We start from the raw sequence: 23,947 nt of genomic DNA, 5'->3' as shown, positions 1-23,947 counted from the left end.
TGAATCATGAAACCATGGAAAAATATTCTAAATCAATTAATTAAATAAAAAATTTCAAATGAAAAAAAGTGCATCTCTAACTTCTGTTTGGAGATTTCCAAGGAGGGTGAACACACTGCTTCTCAAGGCAATCGTTATTGTTGTTGTTCTGTCATATTTCAGCTGTGTCTGATCTTTTGTGACCCTATTTGGTATTTTTTTTGGGGGGGGGGGTAGAGATACTGGAGTGCTTTGCCATTTCCTTCTCCAGTTCATTTTACAGGTAAGGAAACAGAAGTAAATGAGTTAAGTGACTTGCCCAAGGTCACACAGCTAGTGTCTGAGGCCAAATTTGAACTCAGGAAGATGACTTTTCTTGGCTCCAGGTCTGGTGCTTTATTGTGTAGTATTTCCTCATTACATCTTAAGCTGGTTGAGGGCACGAGCTGTCTTGCTTGTGGATATTTGTATTCCCAGCCTTCAGCAAAGTGCCTGGCTTATAGTAAACAATAAATGCTTTATCAATGTAACTGGGGACTCAGTCCAGTGGCATAAGACTTTCCCTTCTGGTACCCACTGTGGGCATGTGCCCTCCCCCAAGTTTGTTACTAGAAAGGCAGAGGGACTTGGGTAGAGCTGTTCCCCTACCCTCTCCACCATGCCTGCTGACATTTTTTCACATTTCCTGCCCCTTTGCTCAGCAGCCCAACAGGAGTGCTTCCTCCCTCCCCGGTGTAGGAAAGGGGGGGCGGGGTGCCACCAGCACTCGAGGGGTAGGGGCATGGCACCCAGCCTAGGGATGGAATGGGGGTGGGGCCCAGGACTCTGGTATGCCATCTCTGGCCTATACCCTTACAGAGTTTAATTTTAAGGTGAGAAGACAACAAGGAAGGGAAGCAGAAAAGCAACGGAGGAGGAGGTAGCCAGGTAGACAGAGTTGGTGATATCATAAGGATGAGAGATGACTGGTCTTGGCCCTTCCTCAAAATGGAACTCACCAGGGGGAGAAGGGGAACACAGAAGGGCCTCTCTGGCCTCTCTGGCCCTCACACACTTCTCCTGGCACTTCAGGAGTTGACATTCAGTGGCTACACTACCCTATGGGATTGCCCCCTCCTAAATCTTGGTAGCTAGAGTGGGAGAGATTACTCCAGCAAGGATGGTTCAGGAGTTACTCTTCCACCATGCTGCCGCTTCCCTCCCAACACCCGCACTGCACGTGGCCCTCCAGCAGCAACCACGTGATGAAAACGGAGCAGGGAGGGGGCGGGCACTTCCGGGGTACCAGAGGTCGCAGGGGCGGCAAGATGGCGGCCCCCTTAGAGCTCAAGTGCTGGGGCGGCGGTTGGGGGCTTCCGTCTGTCCACTGCGAGTCTCTGGTGGTTCTGGTAAGGAGCTCGACCCTCGGGGAGGGTGGGGTGGGAGGCCGCGGGCTCGGAGCGTGGGCTCCTTCTGCGGTCACTTCTACCATTTCCCGGGAGCCATTCTCCTCTTCCACTGCCGGGGGACCTGGAGCGAGGGAGGGGGATAGGGGTTGGAGTGTCAAGTGGGAGCGGGGGAGGGTCGCTGGGTATTCTCGGAGCAGGGGCTCTAACCCGGCTCAACGTCTTACTGACCCTGTGACCTTGGTCCAGTTACTGCCTCTCTCTGGGCTTCAGGTTCTTCAGCCTCCCTTTGTAAAGAGCGAGGAACAGGCTAGTAGGGGGAAGGAGGACATGCTAGCCCCCCACCCTTGATGTTAAATGGGAGTTAGGGGTGGACCCGATGACCCTAAGGGCCCTGCCACAAACTGTCAAAACTTGGAGGAATGGGTTTGAGTTTGCCCCGCCCCCAGCTCAGCTGTCAGTTGTGCTATAAGGGTCAGCCTGACACCCCTGGTTCTTCAAGTGCGGGATCATCTTGGGAAAGCCTCCTAGAATGAAATACCCCCCCCCCCCATCCCGCCCCCGCACCTATTTCTCTTTCCCAGCCCCGCATTTTAACCTATCCTGCTCTTCCATTTTGTCCTCTCCCTATCCTATCTTGCTCGACCCTCTCATCCTGCTCTCTCCCCATCTTCTCCTTCCTCCCCTTTCCCACCTTCCATCCTGTCGGGTTCCGTCCCCAGCCGCCTCGGAGTCTGACTCACATCTGGCCAGGTGTATCCTGCTGTCTGTCGTAGAAAGATGATGATTTGAAATCAGTGTTTTGACGTGATGTGTCCGCACCCGGACTGAAATGTTTTACCGCACACTCTATTTTCAGGCTTATGCCAAGTTTTCTGGTGCGCCCCTGAAAGTCAGTGTTATAGATAACACCTGGAGAGGTTCAAGAGGTAATAGTGGAACATTTTAAACTTTTTCTTCCGCCTCGATCTTCCAAATATTTCAGGTTAGAGTGGTAAGGTTGAACTTGATGAACTTGACAAAGGGAGGAATGTCTTTAAAAAAAGTCTTATGCATGTTGCTTTTAGGATAATTAAAGTTGTGTTTGGGGTATTTCAGTTCCTGAGATGGGCCAAATCAGAAGTTAAAATTATGTGTAATAAAAATGTCCTCAAAAATTTCCTTTTGCAAATTAAAAACATGCTTATTAATATTTTGCCCCTACAAATGTGAATTTGGTATACATTTTAAAGCACTGGCCAAGTTAAATGAAATGTTTTGTTGTATGTAAACTGTTCTTCAATTACTTATAGTTCTGATTTATAGGAGATGTACCTATTTTGACATCAGAAGACAATATTGTATCTCAACCGGCAAAAATACTTAATTTTTTGAGAAAACAGGTGGGTGGTCACTTTATTTAAGACTGTTGCCCTGCTCATTTTGCTCATTTTGAGTTTGCTATTTATTTTTTTCTTAGTGCTTTTTATGGTTAAACATTTTTTCTTAAAGAAAAATTATTTTTATTGGGTACATCTGTCCTTTATTTGTATTCTCTTAGAGTATTTAAAATGTATCTCTAAAGAATGGATAATTATTCTGTAGGAACTAACCTCTATCTATGTTTGGCTTTGAAGCCTATATAGATATCTATATCTTATGTATATATTATATGTTTCATGTATATGTGTATATATGCTCATATGTATACAACATATATTCCCAGTTTATAATTTTGTGCACTGAATTTGCCAATTGGGTGTAATCTTGAACTAGCCATTTGACTTCTATGCCTCAGTTCTCTCATCTAAAAAATGAGGGCCTTAAACTACATGGCCTGTAAGGCCTCTTCTAGCAATAAATCTGAGATCCTATGAGCTCCAAGTTGGAAGAGGTCATTTAGTTTAATTCTGGGTCTGATACGTGAATCCCTCAGTAAGTGGACATCTTTTTCTTGAACTACTCCAGTAATGGAGTACTCATTACCTAATGAAGCAAACCATTTCACCTTAAAATTTTTTTTTAGTTTTCAAGAAATTTCTGTTTATATTGAGCTGAAATCTACCCTTTGTAATTTCTAGGTTCACCCCAATGGACCTGGTTTCTCCCTTAGACAATGTAGAATCAATCCTTAGACAATGTAGAATCCAAAGCCCATTTTTCCTTTCAAATATTAAGGCAGCTATCATGTTTCCTCAGTTTGTCTTTAATGATATTTTAACTATAAAATGAAGGTATAAATGATTGATAATTACACTTAGGTATATAAGGTCATGTAGATGGTACTGTGGATAGAGTACTGGGCCTGGAATCAGGAAGACATCTTCTGGAGTTCAAATCTGGCCTTGAAAACAGATGCCTCCTATCTGTTTGATTCTGGGCAAATCAATCAACTCTGCCTCAGTTTCCTCATCTGAAAAAATGATCTGGAGAATGAAATGACAAACCACTCCAGTAGCTTTGCCAAGAAAACTCCCATTAGGATCACAAAGAGTTGGACATCACTGAAATGACTTAACAACAATTATAGTTATATGACTAGACTTGACTTCATAGTTTTCCTTAAATGAGAGTGTAGCCTAGTGGATCAAGAGTTGGCCTTTTGAGGCCAGGAAGACACTGATTCAGTTCCTGCTTCTGACACATCCTGGCTATGTGACCCATGGCAAATAATTTAACCTCCCTAGATAACTCACTAAACTATAACTTATAGGGAAGGTGTCTCCCTCTAGAGAGTTTTCTCAACTTGAAGTTCCATATATCAGTGAAATCATAGGACAGATCTCTTTGTCTATTCTATACTAATCAGTTATTCATCAAACTACTTGAATGCTCGCCATGTTTATAGTAACATAATAAACATACAAATTGTAGTATTTGGCAATCTCCAAACTTGCCCTACATTTTTCCAACTGCATATTTATTTGCTTAAGTAGTCAAGTCCTCATTGTTTGAAGCTTATTTCTTCCTCCCCTTAAAATTTTTACCAAAACTTGAAGTGCATTTGAGATAGACACTTTTGATTTGGTGGATATTAATTACATAAGGCTTGTGTTATGGTAGCTAGAGATAGACATATGTAAAATTAAAATAGACAGATTGGGAATCATTTCCTAATAGACATTTCTGTACCACAAATATTGCAGGCTGATTACCAGTGTCTGGCAGCTTCAGCAGAAAGGCCAGGGAATGGCTATGTGTCTCCTTGATATGATCCTTTCATGTAAGAATGAGCCATATTTATAGACAGAAATGTGAACCTTTTTTTTTTCAGCACTTTCCTAAGCACTTACTTTGCTCTAAAATTAACATATATAGTAACTTCTAATACAATAGCTGAAGCATAGTTTTGTGACTGAGCATAAAGAAAAATTGACCAGAGTTACAGAAGTAACTTGAATTAAATGGAGATAGCTTTCTAGATAGAAAATTATAGAATATATTTTTATAGATTAGTTGTACGCTAATTAGTTGTAGTATTAAATACTTTATCTGTCTAATCGCATTAATAAATCCATCTGAGTTGCTTTTGTAGATTAATAACAAACTTTTTATTTCTCTCTTATGCTCTTTTAATGCATTTGTCTTATAAATCATTGTTAGAGTAAGATTCCTAATTTGTTTTGATTATTGCTTGATAAGGACCTTGACTGTCTTTGGGTTGTTTTGTTTTGTAATAGAAATATAATGCTGATTATCAACTTTCTGCAAAACAAGGTGCAGATACATTGGCTTACATTGCTCTCCTTGAAGAGAAGCTTCTTCCTGCAGTGGTGAGAGTCAACCAACGTTATAATTTAATGATCTTAGTGGAAACAGTTATTTTCTTATAAACCATGTATTAGTTATATTAGGATATGGGGAAGCCCACTGTTTAGAAAAACATATTCACTAAGAATCCACAATGGGATAGGCCCTAATTGCATTGTGAACATAGTGCTGGCTGCCAATATCTTTTTTGTTTTTTAAACCCTTACCTTTCATCTTAGAATCAACACTGCATATTGGTCCTAAGATAGAAGAGGGGTAAAGGCTGGGCAATGGGGGATAAGTGACTTGCCCAAGGTCACACAACTAGGAAGTGTCTGAGGCCAATTTTGGACCTCCCATCTCTAGTCCTGGCTCTCAATCCGCTGAGCCACACATCTGCCCCTATCAGTATCTTTTAGAAAATTAGATACCTTATTTAAATATTATGAAAATATAGTGAAGGATAGCTAGGGGGCTCAGTGGATAGAGAGCCAAGCCTGGAGATGAGAGGTCAGTTTCAAATCAGGCCTCAGATACTTCCTAGCTATGTGGCCCTGTACATGTCACTTAACTCCAGTTGCCTAGCCCTTATTGCTCGTCTGCCTTGGAACTGATACTTAGTATCAATTCTAAGGCAGAAGGTAAAGGTTTTTTTAAAAAGCCCAAAACAGAATGATGCACAGTGTTATTTTTGTGGGTAGCAAATTGTACTGCCAGAAGACTGCATAATAATACTTTATTCCATGGACTTAGATGGACTATAATAATTAATAAATCCTATAATTGGTCTAATATTTTATTTAAGAGCCCTTCTAATTAAGATTTAGCTCAGAGGTTTAAGAAAAATTATAATATTCACTTTTTAAAAGAAGCATTCTTTTTAGTGTGCTTTTCTTTCATGTAGCTTCACACATTCTGGGTTGAGAATGACAATTACTTTAATGTGACAAAGCCATGGTTTGCTTCACGGATTCCATTTCCATTGAGCTTGATTCTGCCTGGAAGAATGTCCAAAAGAGCATTGAACAGGATCCTTCTGACCAAGGGAGAGCCTCCTCTCTACCACCTTAAAGAAGTAGAAGCCCAGGTACAGTTTGAATGTGTTCAGAAGGCATGCACACCAGCCCAGGAGATGGGGGAAATAGCAAAGACCAGCTTGTTACCCAAGGATGCCTTACTTGAGCATCGAGTATAGAGTGCTTTTTCTATTCTTGAGTTGAAATTTCTTCTTATTAGATATATAGAGATGCCAAGGAGTGCCTAAATCTTCTGTCAAACAGATTGGGAACATCTCAGTTTTTCTTTGGAGATATGTGAGTGTTATTTCTTTTTAAAATATCAGTTTAATAGTGCATGTACATGTATAAAATTGGAGATCATTCACTGAACAAAACACATTTTTTTTGGTAAAAATATAATAGTTCTTCATTATTTCTATATTAGATTAAGGGCTTTTTAGTATAAAATATTTTTCCTTATTCTTCGGGTCAGAGTTAAGGATGTATCTGCTCTTCCTAAGAACCTAAGAAGTATGAAGGGCTGCTCTGTTACCCACCATCTCTAGTCCTAGGCTAACCCTTGTGACCACAGATGTATGTTTGCATAATTTAAGGTCTCACTGATTTCTTAAATAACAGTAAGTTAAATGATTGATTAAAGGTTTGGTAGATACTTAATGAGTTTGACCTTCTGAATTGGGATAGAAATGAAAGTACTTGTTTTAGCACTACCTAATATTTAGAAGTAAGAGGACTTTGTGTACAAATTCATTTCTGACAAGACTCCAAATGAGTATTTTCCTATTTTGTGTAGACTAAAAGTAGTTTCTTCCTTTCCTACAGACCTACTACCTTGGATGCCTATGTCTTTGGTTTTCTTGCACCTCTTTATAAAGTACACTTCCCTAAGGTCCAGCTACAAGAGCATTTGAAACAACTTACCAATTTGTGCCGCTTCTGTGATGATATCCTGAGTTGTTACTTTAGGCTCAGCTTTGCAGGTAAGCAATCTTTTTTGCCTTGATCTTTCTATCTTCATGTACACACCAAGGAATTTTTCTTTCATGTAGAAATTTAATAGAAACTTAAAAAAAAAAAAACTACTATGATTGTGTCATCATAAAGGAAATTTGTGAGTTTTTTTAAAAGGACTTGCCTCAAGTCTAGGTGTTTCATAGTACATCTCAAAAGTTGTATTTTTGAACTCCCCAGTTTATTCTTGTATGTTGTTGATCCAAATGTAATTGAAGATATAAGAGATTTTTTAAAAATTATTTTCTGATTCTCTAAATTTCACGTTTTCAAAATCCTGAACCTTATGAATAGATTCTCGCTATTCTAGATACTTAATTAGAAAACAAATACATACTGAGTATCTTCTGATGAGACAGAGAGGCAGCATTTTTCTTTAAAGGATATAGGCAATTAGTTTCATGCTTACCTGTTACCCACAGCCTTTGCTTGTTGCTCACAGTCAGCAATGGTTTGACTTATGGTGAGGGATACTTCATTGGCCATTAACTTACACCCCAAATGTTTGTGATGGATTGGAAACATTGATTACTTAGGGGAATTTGGTGCCATGTGCCTGTGACAGTCTGGTGTATTTAGGTGAACGTGAACAGAAAATATATCTGACACCTTACTTCTCTTATAAAAGATATAAGATATCCAGCGGAATGAATGTGTGTTATTGCTGGGGAAAAGAGAATGATTTTGGAATAATTGAAGTAGCAAGTTATGGTACTCTTGCTAATGAAGGAAGACCACACAGACACTTTGATAAACGACACAATCAGAATGAGTGGAAAGCATCTGACAGCTTGAATTTCGGAGGGAAAATGCTCACTCTTTGTCTTTCACTAATGACTAAAACTATAGTATGAAACTTTAGCTGAAATGGCTTAAGTTGTCATGCATTTCATCTATAATTCTTCTTTGATGCCACATTTGGAGTTTTCTGTTTGGAACATGAATTAACTTTGCATTTAGGCACAAAATGCTTTTTCTCTTTGTTCTGGCACTCATACTGCAAGTGTTCTAAATGGGCTTTGCTTGGCTTCAAAATTTCTCGTCACTCTGATTTCTATCTTGGCTTTTTAGGCTTTTCTCCAGCCGGACAAGATATAGTAGATGCAAATCTGCAGAAACTCACACAGCTTGTAAATAAGGAATCCAACTTGATTGAAAAGGTCATGTTTGCTTTTTCTCTGCCAATTCTTATTTCCACTTTTGCAGACTGTGTTGCAATTTAGGTGTGCATTAGTCTAATGTTTAATAAATTACACTTATCATTATGGGGCTTGGGGGAATATTTTTGAAAGGGGGGGGTTTAAATAATCATTTATTCACAACTTAATATAATTTAGTGTCTTGAAGTATGAGGAAACAGAATGAGGAAAAGATGGCTGAATCACTGGTAATTCTGTTGCATAATCTAATGAATTGGGGGCTAGGTGGCACACTGGATAGAATGCTTGTTTTCTAGTCAGAAAGACTCATCTTCCTGAATTCAGATATGACCTCAGACACTAGCTTAGCCTGGACAAGTCACTGAACCTTGTTTACCTCAATTTCCTCATCTGTTAAATGAGCTGGAGAAGGAAATGGCAAACCACTCCAGTAACTTTGCCAAGAAAACCCCAAATGGGGTCACAAAGAGTTGGACAGGATGCAAACAACTGAACAACAACAGTCTCGTGAAGCTGATATAATGGCTGCTAGATTTGTGTCATGTTCTCATTTCATGGTCAACTACTTGCACACTGTCAATATTGGGTGTTTTGCAAAGCACATACTTGACTACTTTTCCTTTATAATTAGAGCTTCCCAAACTGATGGGCCCAGAAGAATAACAAACAAAAGTAAACTCAACTCCCAATTTATTAGCTGACTTTTTCCTTTTGTTGAAGATTGATACATATTGGACAGGAAAGCACCTAAGGTTGCTTATTTCTTTATATTATGATAACTTTAACACAAGATATTTCACCCTATGTACAAAGTCCTTTTATTCCTTCATCCTAATCTTTCCCATACTAAACCAAAGGAGGATATCACAAGTGTTCTTCAGTTTTCCAGTAGCAAGTATATTTTCCCACTGTTTGGGGAGGGATAATATATATAATATATTTGAGAAGATGATGAGGTTGGGAATCTTCAGGGTAAGGTGAAGGATTTCACAGAACAGTATTTGAAAATAACAGTATTTAAGCTCTTTTGAGAACAAGGGCTCTTCTTCATCTTTGTTGTTCCATGGACCCCTCTGACTATCCAGTGGAAAAGGTAGATGCAAAATAAGGTTTTTAAATGCACAAAATAAGATTCATAGTACTACAAAGGAAGCCATTAACTTGGACCCAGATTAAGAACCTTTGTGTTAGATTTTTTTAAAAGTAATGATTAATCCTTAATTCATGCATAATGCTTTACATATGAGGCTCCCTTGTTTCATAATTTATGCAGTTCAGTTAGTTCTTACCATTTTGTGATAAATGGTGAATTGTCTACATTTTATAGATGAAAGAAACTAATAAAAATATAAAGACCTATTTCTGAAGTCACATTTAGTCACATCTTTAGTCTGTGGCCCCGTCCATTATATCCAAACATAGTGGGGAAGTAATATTTTAAATGTTTGAAAGATTAGAAAAGAGAAAAAATTAAAAAATCAGTTATTTATTAACTGATCCAGAGCCTTTAGATACTCAGCTGTTAGAGTTTTCCCTAATACTCCCCTCATATGGCACTTAGGAGACAGAGCTAGGGTATATATCAGGGCTGTGGGGGAAAATAGAGAAGTCCTGCTATGCTCTTATCATCTAATGTAGTCTTATGAACACTTTGGGGGTTTCCACACTTAGGCATCTTCATTGAGCTTACTCTGACTCCCCTTTGATCCAACACCTGCATGTTAGCCTTTCCATCCTTCTTATGGATAGACTTGGCAAATCATTCACCATGCATCTTTGGAGTACCATTATTACTGGCAGAAAAAAAACTAAAAGGAGATTTACAAATAATTCCTGTAAGGAAAAGATACAAAATTCTGCACAAATGATTAAAATAGCTTACCAATAAAATTGCTTTTAATTTAAAAAATTAGCTATTTATATGTTATTGAGTGGCCTTTACAACATGTAGGTATGCCATACCCTTGCATCTGTTAAATCAAGGTGAGGGTAGCTTTCTGCTTTATAACTTGTGACTGGGTAATGGAGCTAGTGAATGTCTGTAAAGCACTTTGAGCTCTGTTGGGAGGTCAGCTTGTTGAGAGGGAAAAATGCTCTTTATGCTAATTTTCCCATTTGGGTGACAACTGATGTAGGAGCCATTTTGTAACTCTAAGACAAATGCCAAAGGCTAAATGGTATTGTAAGACCCTATGACAGGGAAATCAGATCCTGAGAGGAACTAAGAAGATGGACATTGTTCGGGATCATCCTTATCTTGGTTTGGGAATCCAGCAGACTATATGAATCAGAGAATCCAACTTAACTGTGTTTCCTCAAATTCCAAGATCTTGTTTTTCTAAATTGCTTATCTCCTTTGGTGCTTAACTGCTCTGCATCTAGAAGGGGCCTAATATATGTTTGTTAAATCGAGTTGATCCTAATTTGCTCTGGGAACAACAAACCTTTTTCCTTTTTTTTTTTAGGGTAAATCAATTTCACCTGGGCCTCCCAGGCCTTCCTTTATATCATAAATCTGTGTCTCTAGGGTACCTTTAGGTCTGATTTGATTTTGGGAACAATCTTCATAGAATGAGTTGAAACTGAAATGACTCTTCCTTATCTCTTCCCTTCTCAGATGGGTTTCTGCAGCTCAGATTCATTCAGATCATTACCTTCTAGGTCAGCTTAATAACATTTGGCCTGCTTCTGACTAAACTTCACAGAATAGAACCAAAGGCATTATTACCTTTATGCGATTGTCCTTCAGTTCAGTCAGTGTATCAGAGAGGAGCCATTTGGCCTTTTCTAGCCATTTTGCCATTTTAACTGCAAATTAAGAGCTCTGTTAACAACCATTTGACCACATGGGCCTGCGAAACACTGTAGACTAGAAAGTTGGGTGTGGATGCCATAGTGCACACTAATGACGAGTCCAATAATTAGATGTATCTTTTGTACCTTCTGCAGATGGATGACAATCTTCGCCAAAGCCCTCAACTTCCTCCTCGAAAACTGCCGACTCTTAAATTAACTACCGCAGATGAAGAAAGCAATTCGTTTCAGCCCCTTTCACCCTGACAGCCATCCTACTCTGTGCATGTTCTTCAGCTGCCTTCAAATCATTTGAATGCCACAGTAATCTTATAAACATGTATGGCCAGAAAAAGGAAAGCTATTACAATAGGTACAAGTAGGACATTAAGACTAAAAGTAGACCCCCTCCGTGCTGCTTGTTCTATTAAGAAGCTTGTAGTCCAGCCTGATCATGCACTAAAACAAGGTTAGGGTGAATTTTTAAAAAGAAATATATTGTACTGTATGAAACTATCTTAACTTTTGCAAATTTTGGCCTTTGGTTCATACATTGTTGATCAAAAGCTATAAATCTGTTGTTCTGAATGTGCACTCTTAATTTATTCAAGTGTATTAATTTAATCTCCTTCAATTAATGTATGTAATGCTGTATAACTATTTGTCTGAGGCTTTTTTTCTCTCTTAAGAAGCCCATAGTCTCCCTCAGGATTAGGAAAAGGGTAAAAGCTTTCATAATTAATGAAAATCCTGTCTTTAAAAAGAAGTAAAAATGTACTTTTAATTAGGCTTTCACAATCCCAGTCTCTTTTGGTTTGGGGACTATAGATCAAATATAAATGATGGTTTCACATAGTATTGCCTGGCTAAATGCTCTTTAGGATAATTTTTATCACATGCACAGTGTGCACAGTAGGCTAGCAAGGCTCCTGATTAGTATAGTAGTCAATGTGCCAGCTGTATACAACGATACTTTAGGCTTATCTCTAGATTCATTTGGGGGTTAATTTGGATTCTAAGAGATTTGGGTGTGTTGGTATTGAGATACCATATCATCTCTTACTTTGGCAAGCTGTTAATAATCACTCAGAAGGAGCCCAGGGGCTAGAATAACGAGGATACTGCATGCCAAATTCTGTACCTATCCAGGCTTTGCTTTGTCCAAACCATTAGAAGAACATGGTGTAGTCAAAACCTTTACAACCACCAGCTTGGCTGTTTCTTAGACAGCAGTTGAAAAACCCAAAGGCATAGATTAGAAAGCAGCAGTAGATTTTTAAGAATCTGTTTTAGCATTATTGATTACTAAAGTGCTTAAGAGATTCTGCTATGAGGGAAATTTTACTTCCAATCAGAAGCTTACTTATTCTCATGACTAAAGAGCTTCTTTTATCTTAGGACCACATCTAGGGTTTTAAAAAATATATAGCAACATGTTTTTGATCAGTGTCTTAAAGATTACTAAAGGTGCTCAGCTCATCTGGTCCAGTTCCAATTCAGAGACTCTTATGTCCTAAAATAGGTTTCATATCTAAGAGACCATTTCCATTTCATGTTGATTTGAGCTCAGCCATTTCTTGAACCTATCTTTCCTAAACTATTTAGTTTATTCTCTCTTTAAGTAAATATTTATGTAAGAATCCATAAATTCTTGTAAATATTGTATCTCAAAAGTTTTAACTAATTGAGAAATTTCATCTTTTAAATTTCCTTTATTTCTTCAATTAATTTTAAAAGAGTATATTAACTAGTTTTCATGTTACTATTTAAGTAGTTATTTCTGCTTCATTTATTTATAAGGATGGGTTTAGATATAACAGCTACCAAATCTACATGAATGTTTTGAAAATCATGAACTTGGGAATTTATGTTTGGGAAGCATTTGTGTAACAGAAAACAATGAGCATATTTATGAATCGTACTTTTGTTTATGCTTTGTTAAAAAAGAACTATTTTAGCAAGATCCTCAGCTTTGCTTAAAGATAGATATTGTTTCTAAATGAAAATGTTCAAATTTCCACAAGCATAAAATATAATATTAATAGTGGTTTATATTTAGATGGCTTTATGTTCATCTCCTTTGATAGCATCTTTTTTTTTATTTCATAGGTAGGATCAGACCCAGATGTTATTTTTATGTGCTAATATTTCATAGTAAACAACTAAACATAAGTGTGATCCATTTGCTTATTGTTTTTTTCTAGCTTTGAAAGTCTTTTCCTATAACATGTTGAACAGCTGTTCCAAAATCCTTTGCTAAGAACAGGATCTAATATTGACAAACAAGGATTACTGTACTACAGTTGTATTTGCATATTTTTTCTCTCTTCGGTAGAGATCCTTTGGCTTTAAAGAATTTTTAGTTATTTCTTTTTGCTTATTTTTCCATTTAAGCAAATTTACATTTTGAAGCTAAACCTAGTATAAAGTATGATAGGGACCATATATAGGAATGAAAGGGGCCAAAGAATTTGCAAATTAATCAGGGATTGTAATCAATCTAAGTCAGTATGTGTTTTGAACCAAGTTTGAAATTTGAGGAAACAAGAACAAAATAGGAAGGTGAGTTAATAAGATTCATAAAAATAAGATTCATTTGCTTCATTCAGGTGGATAGTAGGTGGCATAAGTTGAGGGGGAAAAGTAGGGATAAGGAGTAAAGACAATACTTAGAAAACCAAGATCCAGTCTCAGATGTGATGTTTCAGATTAGTGATAGGACTCTAAGACTCATAGTATCTTCTTTATCATGGAAAGCTGTTTTTTCCTCCCATGAAGATTTCATACCAGAAAATCAGATTTCAATGTAAATGTGTAAATGCAGTTTGGTCACTTGGGAATTGAAATTGGTTAAATCAAAGCCAAGCTTGTGGCCTTTCAGTTTGTAATTCTATTTCTGCCAAGTGTATGTTACTGACAACCTACCAGAAGTATCTCAAGATATTGAAGACAGCCATTATGCAAAATCCATCCAATGTAATGGGACAATAGCATTAAGGACTTTATTGTAGGCAAATGCCATCAACATCACCTCAGTTTGTGTGCCTGATTCTAACTTTTGAAAAGGAAGTAACAGAACCAATACGTTATCAAGGATTGTCTGAAGAAGCCCATTAGGAGATTGTTGACCAGAGGGGGCTGCTTGAAGAAGGGATCTGTATCCGGGATTCCAGTGTATACAAATTGTATTATAACAGGAGGTGGGAAAATCTGGCTTGGCAGAGTCAGGAAGGTGTCATTTGACTTAAACTGGGACCTCATTTAATCATGGAACATGCTTTCCTAGGCCCAGAATGGACCAATAGACATGATTATCATAGCCAGTAGCATGTACTCATCTAATGAGTTGTCAAATGAGGTTGGTCTTGCAAAATGGGTAGAAGAAGGAAGGAAATAAAAGTTGCACACATGGCTTAATTGATCTGCATTAATTTGGAATTTAGATCTTTAGATCATTAATTGGATTTAAAGATACAAAGACCTGGGAAGAATTAAAAAAACTTTTTTTTAAATGGGAACATCTTGGTTGTGAAGTTTTTTTTGTTGTTTTTTTTTTGTTGGTGTGTGTGTAATGAGTAAAATGTTTAAGCATTAAATATTTTGCTGTAAGGCATTTTGTCCTTTAAAATTCTTACTACAAACCTATCCATGGCATCAGATAATCATAATTCCTGTACCCTTAAAGGCAAGTAACACAATTCAATTCTTATAAGCAAAAGAAAAAATGCACCTGCTTTGAAGGAGGCACTGTTATTTTATTTAAGAAAATAATAAAGAGGAGAGAAAGAGAAAACCATCCTGCCATGTTAGACCAGATATGTAGAGACCTTAGTTCTGGTCCTGCCAATGCCAATTATTCTATGACCATAGGCAAATCCCTTCCCCTCCCTGAGCCTCAGTTTTCTTAGCTGCAAAGTGAAGTTCTAACTAGCTCCAAAATGCTATAATTTATGATTTCTTGTTGATGCAGTTCTTGATGCAACAGTTCCCATTCCTGGAAAAGCTTGAAGGATTAGAATATTTTTCTGCCTTCCTATAAATATATAATTTTTGCCACATTCACAAGAGCATTTTTTTTTTACACAGGCAGAAATATAAAGGATGATAATACTGCTACAGCTTTTGACTAGGACAATACTAAAAGAAACTTCTTTCCTCAAAGAAGTAGGAAAAGAACTCATGTACCAAATTATTTATAGTAGAACTTTTTGCTGTGGTAAAGAACTGGGAACTGATGGGATACTGACAAATTAGGCATTAGCTAAACAAGCGGTCAACTCGAAAGAGTGAATTGAGAGCCGGGCCTGGGTTCAAATTTGGCTTAGACACTTCCTAGCTGTGTGATTAGGCAAGTCACTTGACCCTCGTTGCCTAGTCCTTGGTTCAGAGTTGATTCTAAGATGGAAGGTAAGGGTTAAAAAAATTGTTTTAAATGGTGGAGATAATTGCAGAGAAAGCTGTGAAAACATGTATAAGCCAAAAGTGAAATGAATAAGAACCAAGGGAATAATTTATACAATAACAAAATTATTGTAAAGATAACTTTGAAAGACTGGAACACTCTGTTCATTACAGCGACCAACTGTTATGAGATTAGGCCTAGTTTTCCCCTTAAGGGAGGCCAGAGCTTTTACAACATCATGGAAAAATACTAACATATTCCAAAAGTTGAGACAGCTGTGTCCCCCCCAATAATATTTTGTCTACTACCAGCTCTTTTCTGCTTGATAATAACCCCCCCTAAAATAATATTTTACCCTGATCCTTTTTGACACAATTTGGCCAGCCAGAGGGAGGCCATCCAAAATTATAGAATCAGAACTTCCCTTTCCGAAGAGCCCTTTGGAGCATGCCTCCCTGCTGGAGCACTCACTCCTCTTTCTGTTGGATGGGCCTATGTCTCTGGGTTCCCCAACACAGCTATCCTCATCTGAGTTATGTTATTAGTGTGGACACCTGGTCCCCTTTCCCTAATTCCTCTTCCCCACGACTTGCAATCAAGCTTTGCATTGAACTGAGGCATCTGAACTTCTTGGGAGGTTGCTGATGACTGGCTGGCCTGGACGCCTTTCCCTAGCTGGGTATCTGGATAAGGGCTTAACCTATGGAGAGTATGACACTGGGAATCCAGTTGCAGAAAGCAAGGGCCAGTAGGAGAACTCAAGACCCTTCCTGGTGGGACTCCCTTAGGCCAGATGACAGTCTCAAAATGTCAACCATAGTTTTGGAGGCCTCCTGATCGAGAGGGATTTAGGATACAAATCTATACCCACATGCATATACATACACGTGTACAGACACACTAATCTATATATGTATAGAAAATACACAAAAATATTTGTATTAGGACATGGCCAATGAAAGCACTTATTTTGGCTTGACATGTTTGTGACAGGTTTAATTTGGTTTACTCACAAATGTGTGATCTATCAAACTTGGAATTTATTCATTTAATTTTACTAATTTATTTTACTTTTACTATTTCTATTTGGTTATAAATAAAGTTATAAATTATTTAAGGAATATTTGATTTTTGTCAGTTTATGAGAAATAGGAAAAAAAATTGAGGAAAAGCATCCTTACCGTAAAATAATTCTTTTCTGGATTTAATATCAAACTCCATTATATCAAATACTAAAGTCACTGTCAGAAAAATAAAAATAAAATTCATCTTTTGGCTCATAGAATATTGACAGGTATTTCCTAAGCTCTCACTATCAGCTATCTCTGCTTCTTTTACTACCTTGTTTTTATCACTATTATGAGCTGATACAACCAGAAGGCTCATCACTGGATTGGAACAGCTCTCTTTTATAAATTAATTGTTTTTCTTAATTGGAGGTGAATTTTTTCAAACAAAGGCCTATTTCTTTTGCATATTTCAGAAGATATTTGTGTAAAAGCAGGCAAAATGAGGAGTCAAAAGACATATCTTAGAAAGGCTTCAGGACCTTGGTACAGGAAGGATAATGCTTCAGAAAATCTAGGTTTGTACCATCTTAATCTAATAATATGTGTGAATGTTCACTTTGCTTTTGTAAACCCACAAGGTTGAACAAAGAATAGTGACAGGAAATACTGAGTGGATGTAATAAAATATAGGGAATTAGGTTTGCTTATATAGGCCTACTTCATTTTATTGTGTTTTGCTTTATTGTGCTTCCCACATATTGCTTTCCCCCCATTTTTTTTTAAAACAAATTGAGTGTTTATGGCAACCCTGTGTCAAGCAGGTCACTAAGGCATCCTTTTTTTTTCTAAATGCAGAAATGTGAGTGGCATCTTTCAGTTAGGGATTCGCTTGGAGCCAAGTTCAGGAAATCATGGCATTATCCAAGTCTATTCAGATTGTCTTCAGTGACTGGATGGTTCTTTATTATATTTTGTGCATACTGCAGGGAAGGTGGCCTTCTGGCACCCAACAAAATTTGGGGACAAGGTCAGAAGATGTCACCTTTAGAAATTGAAATGAATCCTCATACCCAAGAATAGAAGCCATATGCCCCAAGATAGTGGTTTGTAAATGAATTTTTCATAAAACTGGAGTATCTCCCAAAGGTGCTCAAGTGACCAGGCAATATCAAGAAACTTCATCAAGTTGTTTTTTTTTTAATTTTGTTTTTTATCAAGGTAAAATATTGAAAAATGATTGGTTTTTTTTTGGGGGGGGGATACCTAGTTCAAATTGGTCATTGTTTATCTAGTACCATCCAAGAGAGAGAATACCAGGTAGACAGGATCATTCTGGTCATTAAAATGGTGTATTCTCCACTGGGGTGCAAATAGCTGTCCAAACTCTACCCCAGGTCCCTTTAATTCTTCTCTTACTTTTAATGACTAGTTTGTTTTTCCTAGGAAAAGAGATATTCTTGGTAAAGAACTTGAGTATTATTGTCACTAGAAACCTCTCTCCCTTTTCTTGGCTTCCTACTATCCTTCCTTACAATTTTAAATTAACATTGGTTTTCCAGTTTAAATAAATACATTCAGAAAAGAAAAAAAAAGAAGCACAAATATGCTTTGAAAGCTTTGAAAATTGGATGTAAAAAGAAAAACATATTATACATAATAGAAATCTGTAGTTTCAATATTCCCATTCCAATATGTATATAGAATTGTTCTCTGCCTTTTTTTGAAATTCGAGTTCAGAATAAAAATGATTTTTTAAAAAACTGACAAACATGGAGCTTCACATATGTCTTGAAGTATGCTGTAGGCATATCTATCTTTGGCTACTTTGACCCATGCTGATTCTAGATCAAACTATAAAAAGAATTTCAATACTTGAGATGTAAAATACAGTTATGATATGATGTTCACAGAGGAACTGTGCTTTGTTTCATTCAGAACTCATAGTTGCTGCAGTGTGTGAAATGAAATGGATGGTGATAATTCAAAATGGTTGTCTTGCTACTGAAAATGGAAGCTGTACAGAATGGAGACTTAGGTTATTCAGAGTATTCAACCATTTCAGTCAAATATGATTGGACAGAACCAATAGGTGGCCATTACAAGGGGGCAAATTTCTGTTTGATGTCAGGGAAAACTCTTAACAATTAGAGCTGTCCAGAAGTGGAATTGGATGTATCGAGAAATGGAAGGTTTCCTGCTTGGAAGTCCTCAAGCAGACACTTGTCAAATATATTATAATATATTTATTATATATATATATATAATTAGATAGATGGTTGAGGTCCCTTCCAACTCTCAAGTTCTGTGAATACACATGGATGGCCTCTGCATCAAACCAAGTACTTATGTATTTTTACACTTCTTTTCGGTGTTTATAAGAGGGAACATGGCAGAGTAGAGAGTAAACTGGCCTTGAAGACTGAGGTTTAAGTCTTGCCTGAGTGACCTTGGACAAGCTGCTCACCCTCTCATCACTCCAGGTGACTCTTTAAGACTATAAGTTGCAGAGAAGACAGTGACTTGCCTTGGTAGAGGGCATTTCCTCATATCGGCATGCCCCATGTCAGTGAAATCTGTGCTAGCTTTCTGTGTTTGAATTTACAAAACTTATATTGTTTAGTACAAAATACAGTAGGACCTCATTTTATGAAAAGTCAAAACATTTAAATTCACATATAATGATTGGTAATCAAAAAGATAAAGGCAGAAAATACCTAAAATTAAAATTAAAAAAATTATGTGCCATTTTCCCAAATGGTGTACAGTTTATTTATTTCATTTTATTTTTCCAAATGGTGTACAGTTTAAGCAGTTTGCCCAATCACACTCTTTAAAGTGCTGGGGTGAGTCATTACATTGTTTTGTGTCAAACGGCCCAGCATCAGTCTTTGGAGTTCTCCCTTGTAACAAGTCAAATCCCATAAGAGCAGTGCTTCTTTGTTTCATTAAGGCTATTTAGTGATTAATTATTGCCCCCCAGAAAACAGGAGTAGTGATGCTGGCAGCTCTGAAAAGCCTACGAAAAGTTGTAAAGTGCCTAGGGATGTTTATGTATGAAATACTCATTAAATAACGGGGTTTGCTATTATGCACAATTTCAACTTACTGAAAAGGCCTTGGAAAGTGGAGATAAGGTAAATTGAGGTTTTATTGTACCACACTTTAGAGAAGGCAATGACCCACCACTCCAGGATCTTTACCAAGAAAACCCCAAACCGGGTCAGGAAGAGTCAAACACAACTGAGACAACTCAACAACACTACACATATTGAACAATTCATTTTATAAATAGCCACATGAAAGTCAGTGGGTTATTCTAATATTTGCATCAGTTTTTCCCTTGTAGGCCAGAAAAATGCATTAGGCTTATACACTTAAAAGCATAGAGAGAGAAATGACTTGCCAAGACTACTTCAGTGTTTTAGTTTTCATGATCAAGAGAAAACACCACTGTTATTCATCCTTTGCTGAATAAACTTGGCTGGTCTATCTCTTGGAGACGGCTAAAGGTACTGAGAGCTAGAGGATGGAGCAAGGAGCTGAGTGAAATCCACTTTCAATTTCCCAATTTGTAAATCAGAAAACTATTTTTCATTTTTTTTCATTGATAATGATGTTGAAAGGTGAAGTATTTGCAATATAATTCAAGTTTCCTGGAAGACTGTCTTATTGTAAGAATTATATGTATTTAGGTGAATTGCTTTTATGTTCTAATATTCCTAGAATTCAACAATAGATATTTTGAACATCTATATTAGTATACTTGGTATAAACCTAATGAAATGTTGGCTTCATTAAGAAACAAAAACAAAAAATACCACCTATATTTTCAAAGTACTATCAGTGCCTGAAGTGTTACTATGTTGTGAGAAATGCTGTATAAATACCTAGAAGAATGAGTAATAAAAATGTGAGGAATTTCTGACAAATGAATAGAAGTTGGATATGTCAAAATAGCTATTTTCTCAACAAAATCTCAAATTGCTTGAGTATTTTTGGTCTTAATTTAATATCATTCCTTGAAGTGAATTTTCTTATTGGGTTGTGACATGAGGAATATGTAATGGTTTGCCATTTCCTTCTTCAGTTCTTTTTACTGATGAGGAAACTGAGGCTAACAGGGTGAAGTGACGTGTGCAGGGTTACATAACTACTAAGTATCTGAGACTAGATTTGAACTGAAGAAGATGAGTTTTCTTGATTCCAAGTCCACTTGTGTCACCTACTTGCTCAACTGTTATCTTCCATTGAGCCTACATCTGCTCCTTTGTAACTTCTACCCATTGATTCTAATTCTATCCTCCTCACTTCTCTATCTTCTTTCAGAACAAACGTAATCCCTTGTCCACATGACATCCTCTCAATAAATTTGTTTCTGTCCTTACATATCTGTTGCAAACTCAACATTCCCAGTTTCTTCAAACAGGCTAAGCCTGGAATAGTTTTCATCATGCCCTCTGTATCAAATTCCTTCTGAAAATGTGGTACCCAACATGGAATGCCATACTCCAGATGTGATCTGATGAGGACAGAATATGGGATCTTTGAATACAGTCTATTATTAATATGTTCAATAAACTGCATTAAAAGGGCTCACACATGTTTTATTTCCTTTTATTTTTTCCAATTCAATGTAGCCAAGAAGATGGCCAGAAGAATTATGGAATGTCTCCCATCTCAACCCCCAAACCAATAAAAGAATGGAGAAAATGTCCTTCTTTCCCAAGCCTGCAGGAGGAAACTGTGCCTTTTGCTGTTCCCTCTGTTCCTCCACTCTTCCAGACTAAGGAGACAGTGGAAACTGCCTTATCTTTGACCCATATTTTCTGTTTTAGAGAGGTTTGGGAAGCTGTAGGGAACACAGAAAATGCCTAGTCCGCCATCTTGTTGGTCATGTGACCTGTTAGACCACATTGTATTGGAGATAGCAAACACCTTGTGAGCTTTGGAAGGTTGGAACTTCAAAGACCTGGAGTCCCTGCCAGGATTTGCCAGTGGTCAATCCTGGGGGAGTCCTGAGGAGAAACTTGCTAGACACAGTCCAAGGTTATCTGAGACATAGATCCATACTTGACTATGCCTCTGTGCCATATTTGGAAGCGAAGCTGTTAAGGTAAGTGCTTCTCACTGATGGAGATAACTGTTGGGGAGAGTTTGACTTCTTTATTTTGGACAGTGAAGCATGTTTTGTAGCCTCTGTTCTTATACCAACTTCTTTACACATTTGTTGTTCAGTTGATCAGTCATATCTTATTCTTTGTGACCCTATGAGCATACCTTCCATAGGGATTTCTTGGCAAAGATACTGGAGTGGTTTGCCATTTCCTTCTCCAGTGGATTAAGGTAAATAGAGGCTAAGTGACTTGCCCAGGGTCACACAACTAGTAAATGTCTCAGGCCAGATTTGAATTTAGGTCTTCCTAACTCCAGAGGCAGTGTTCTATCCACTGAGCCACCTTGCTATCACCGAGACAGAGTTTAATTGCCTTGCCCAAGGTCACATAGTGCCTAAAACCAGATTTGAATTCAAGTCTTCTTGACTCCAGACCCATTTAGCCATATATCTTTGTATATTTTAGCTTAAAAAATTAATGGTGATAATAATGATAAAAATAATAGCTAACACTGGCACAGTGCTTTCAGGTTTGCAAAATGCATTGCACATATTATCTCATTTTATCCTCATTATAGTCCTTTGAGGAAGGTGATGTTCTAGTTTTACAGATGAGGAAACTGAAGTTCACAAAAATTAGGTAACTTTCTCAGGATCATACATCAGACTTCGGAATGGGGGAGTTGCTCTTGGTGTGGTGTTCAGCCCACGGCAACAATTTGATTCTTCTAAGTATCCCTCAGAGACAGTTATCTTCTTTTGAAAATTTTTATTTAATCAATTTAGAATATGTTTCCATGGTTGCATGATTCATGTTCTTTCCCACCTTTCCTCCCACCCCCTCTCATAGCCAACATGCAATTCCACTGGGTTTTACATGTGTCATTGATCAAGACCTATTTCCATATTATTAATAATATTTGCACCAGGGTGCAATTTAGAGTCTACATCCCCAATCATATCCCCATCGAACCATGTGATCAAGCAGTTGTTTTTCTTCTGTGCTTCTGCTTCCATAGTTCTTCCCCTGGTTGTGGAAAGCGTTCTTCAGAGATAGTTATCTTGAAGGGAATCGATACCAACATGGGTGAATTGAGTGTCAGGTTTGGGGCTGATAGCACTTTAGTTGTCTCCTTACCTGTCCTTGCTGTTGTCACTGGACTTCAATGACTTTGGAACAGAGTGAGGCTGATGACTGTGTGACTCTGCCTCACTTAAAACCAATCCAGGAGCCAGTCATTCCCCCATGATGTCTTCCAAAAGGAAGGATGAACTCTAACAACTCCCCTCTTATCTCCAACCTGCATTTCCCAGGAGATAAGCTCTGAACTTCAGCGAAGAAGATTGGCACAAACAAAAGGGTTAAAATGATGCAGAGAAAAGCAGCTGTCCCTTTTATAAGAGAACATGGAATGGAAGAGATTGACTGGCCAAGTGAAGGAAGACAGTTGTTTGGAGTAACGTCCAAAGCAGAGAACCAAGTGGGGAGGCACTTGGGCTCTGTTCATTCATTGTTCAAGGTATGGGCTGAGTTGCTCTGTTGTTCTTTGAGTTTTTTTTTCTACTCCAAGCTTAAAGCATTCAGTGAGCTTAGGAAGAGACTCCTGGAGGAATTGAATTTATCAGCAGGTGCCAGTGGGAGAGAAGTGTCCGACGAGTGGAGTGCCAGGATTCCTGCAGTACCTTCCCTTTACTGAAAGTAACAGCTATTGGGAGGAAACCTTAAATGAAGAAGAGAAAGGAAGCTTGTATGTTCCCTAAAAGCATCTCAGTCAAAGTAAGCCATTCTAAGTCACTATTACCTTAAGTCACTCTTTACTTGGGAAAGAATGGCAGGACATTGGATTTTGTATGGAATGTAGGCATCACGCAGGTAGTTAAATGGCACACTGGCTCTAGCATCAGAAAGACCTGAGTTCCAATTCAGCCTTGGGTATTTTTTAGCTGTGTGGTCCTGGGAAAGTCATTTAACTTGGGACTGCCTTAGTTTCCTCTGTAATGATAATAGCACTGACCCTCCAGGATTCTTGTGAGGATCTGATGAGATAATAATTGTAAAGTATGTAGCATAGCATCTGGCACATACAGCATATGCTGTATAGGTGTTAGCTATTATTGTTATGGCAATTTGGGGACAAAGGATTTGGGATGAACTTGAAAGGATAACACTGACTTCAAGGGATGGAGAAGAAGTAAGAGAAGGGTGATGAGAGAGACAGCAATTTGTAATAGTCTCAGAATTAAATGAGATCTCAGAAGCTGGCTGGTCCAACCTTTATGTAGAAAAGAATCTTTACACCATACGTGAAGGCCTCCAGTGACAGGGTGCCCACTGCCTCCTGAGGC

The 23,947-nt window shown here is 37.8% G+C and overlaps 1 protein-coding gene across 2 annotated transcripts; it reads left to right on the top strand.

Moving 5' to 3' along the window:
- The first annotated feature begins 1,089 nt into the window (after window positions 1-1,089).
- MTX3 (metaxin 3) lies at window positions 1,090-14,594 on the top strand. Of its 2 annotated transcripts, XM_007486419.3 has the most exons (9): window positions 1,090-1,367; window positions 2,224-2,293; window positions 2,670-2,746; window positions 5,024-5,116; window positions 5,998-6,180; window positions 6,330-6,406; window positions 6,935-7,092; window positions 8,195-8,283; window positions 11,233-14,594. In XM_007486419.3, the coding sequence occupies exons 1-9, from the start codon at window positions 1,164-1,166 to the stop codon at window positions 11,341-11,343; spliced, it is 1,062 nt and encodes a 353-aa protein (XP_007486481.3). In that variant the 5' UTR covers window positions 1,090-1,163; the 3' UTR covers window positions 11,344-14,594. The 2 variants fall into 2 exon arrangements, with proteins under 2 accessions (XP_007486481.3, XP_007486482.3); XM_007486420.3 differs by lacking the exon at window positions 8,195-8,283 and having other exon boundaries at window positions 1,205-1,367.
- The last annotated feature ends 9,353 nt before the right edge of the window (window positions 14,595-23,947 follow it).

The sequence above is a fragment of the Monodelphis domestica genome, chromosome 3 (genome assembly GCF_027887165.1).
Source record: "Monodelphis domestica isolate mMonDom1 chromosome 3, mMonDom1.pri, whole genome shotgun sequence".
NCBI classification, from domain to species: domain Eukaryota; kingdom Metazoa; phylum Chordata; class Mammalia; order Didelphimorphia; family Didelphidae; genus Monodelphis; species Monodelphis domestica.
This window is presented reverse-complemented; position numbering and strand designations above follow the sequence as displayed.

Coding starts and splice junctions, on each gene's coding strand:
- MTX3 (XM_007486419.3), top strand. CDS start 1,164: ATGCTGCCGCTTCCCTCCCAACACCCGCACTGCACGTGGCCCTCCAGC. Junction 2,747..5,023: donor TTAATTTTTTGAGAAAACAG/GTGGGTGGTCAC, acceptor GTTTTGTAATAG/AAATATAATGCTGATTATCA. Junction 6,181..6,329: donor TTAAAGAAGTAGAAGCCCAG/GTACAGTTTGAA, acceptor TCTTCTTATTAG/ATATATAGAGATGCCAAGGA.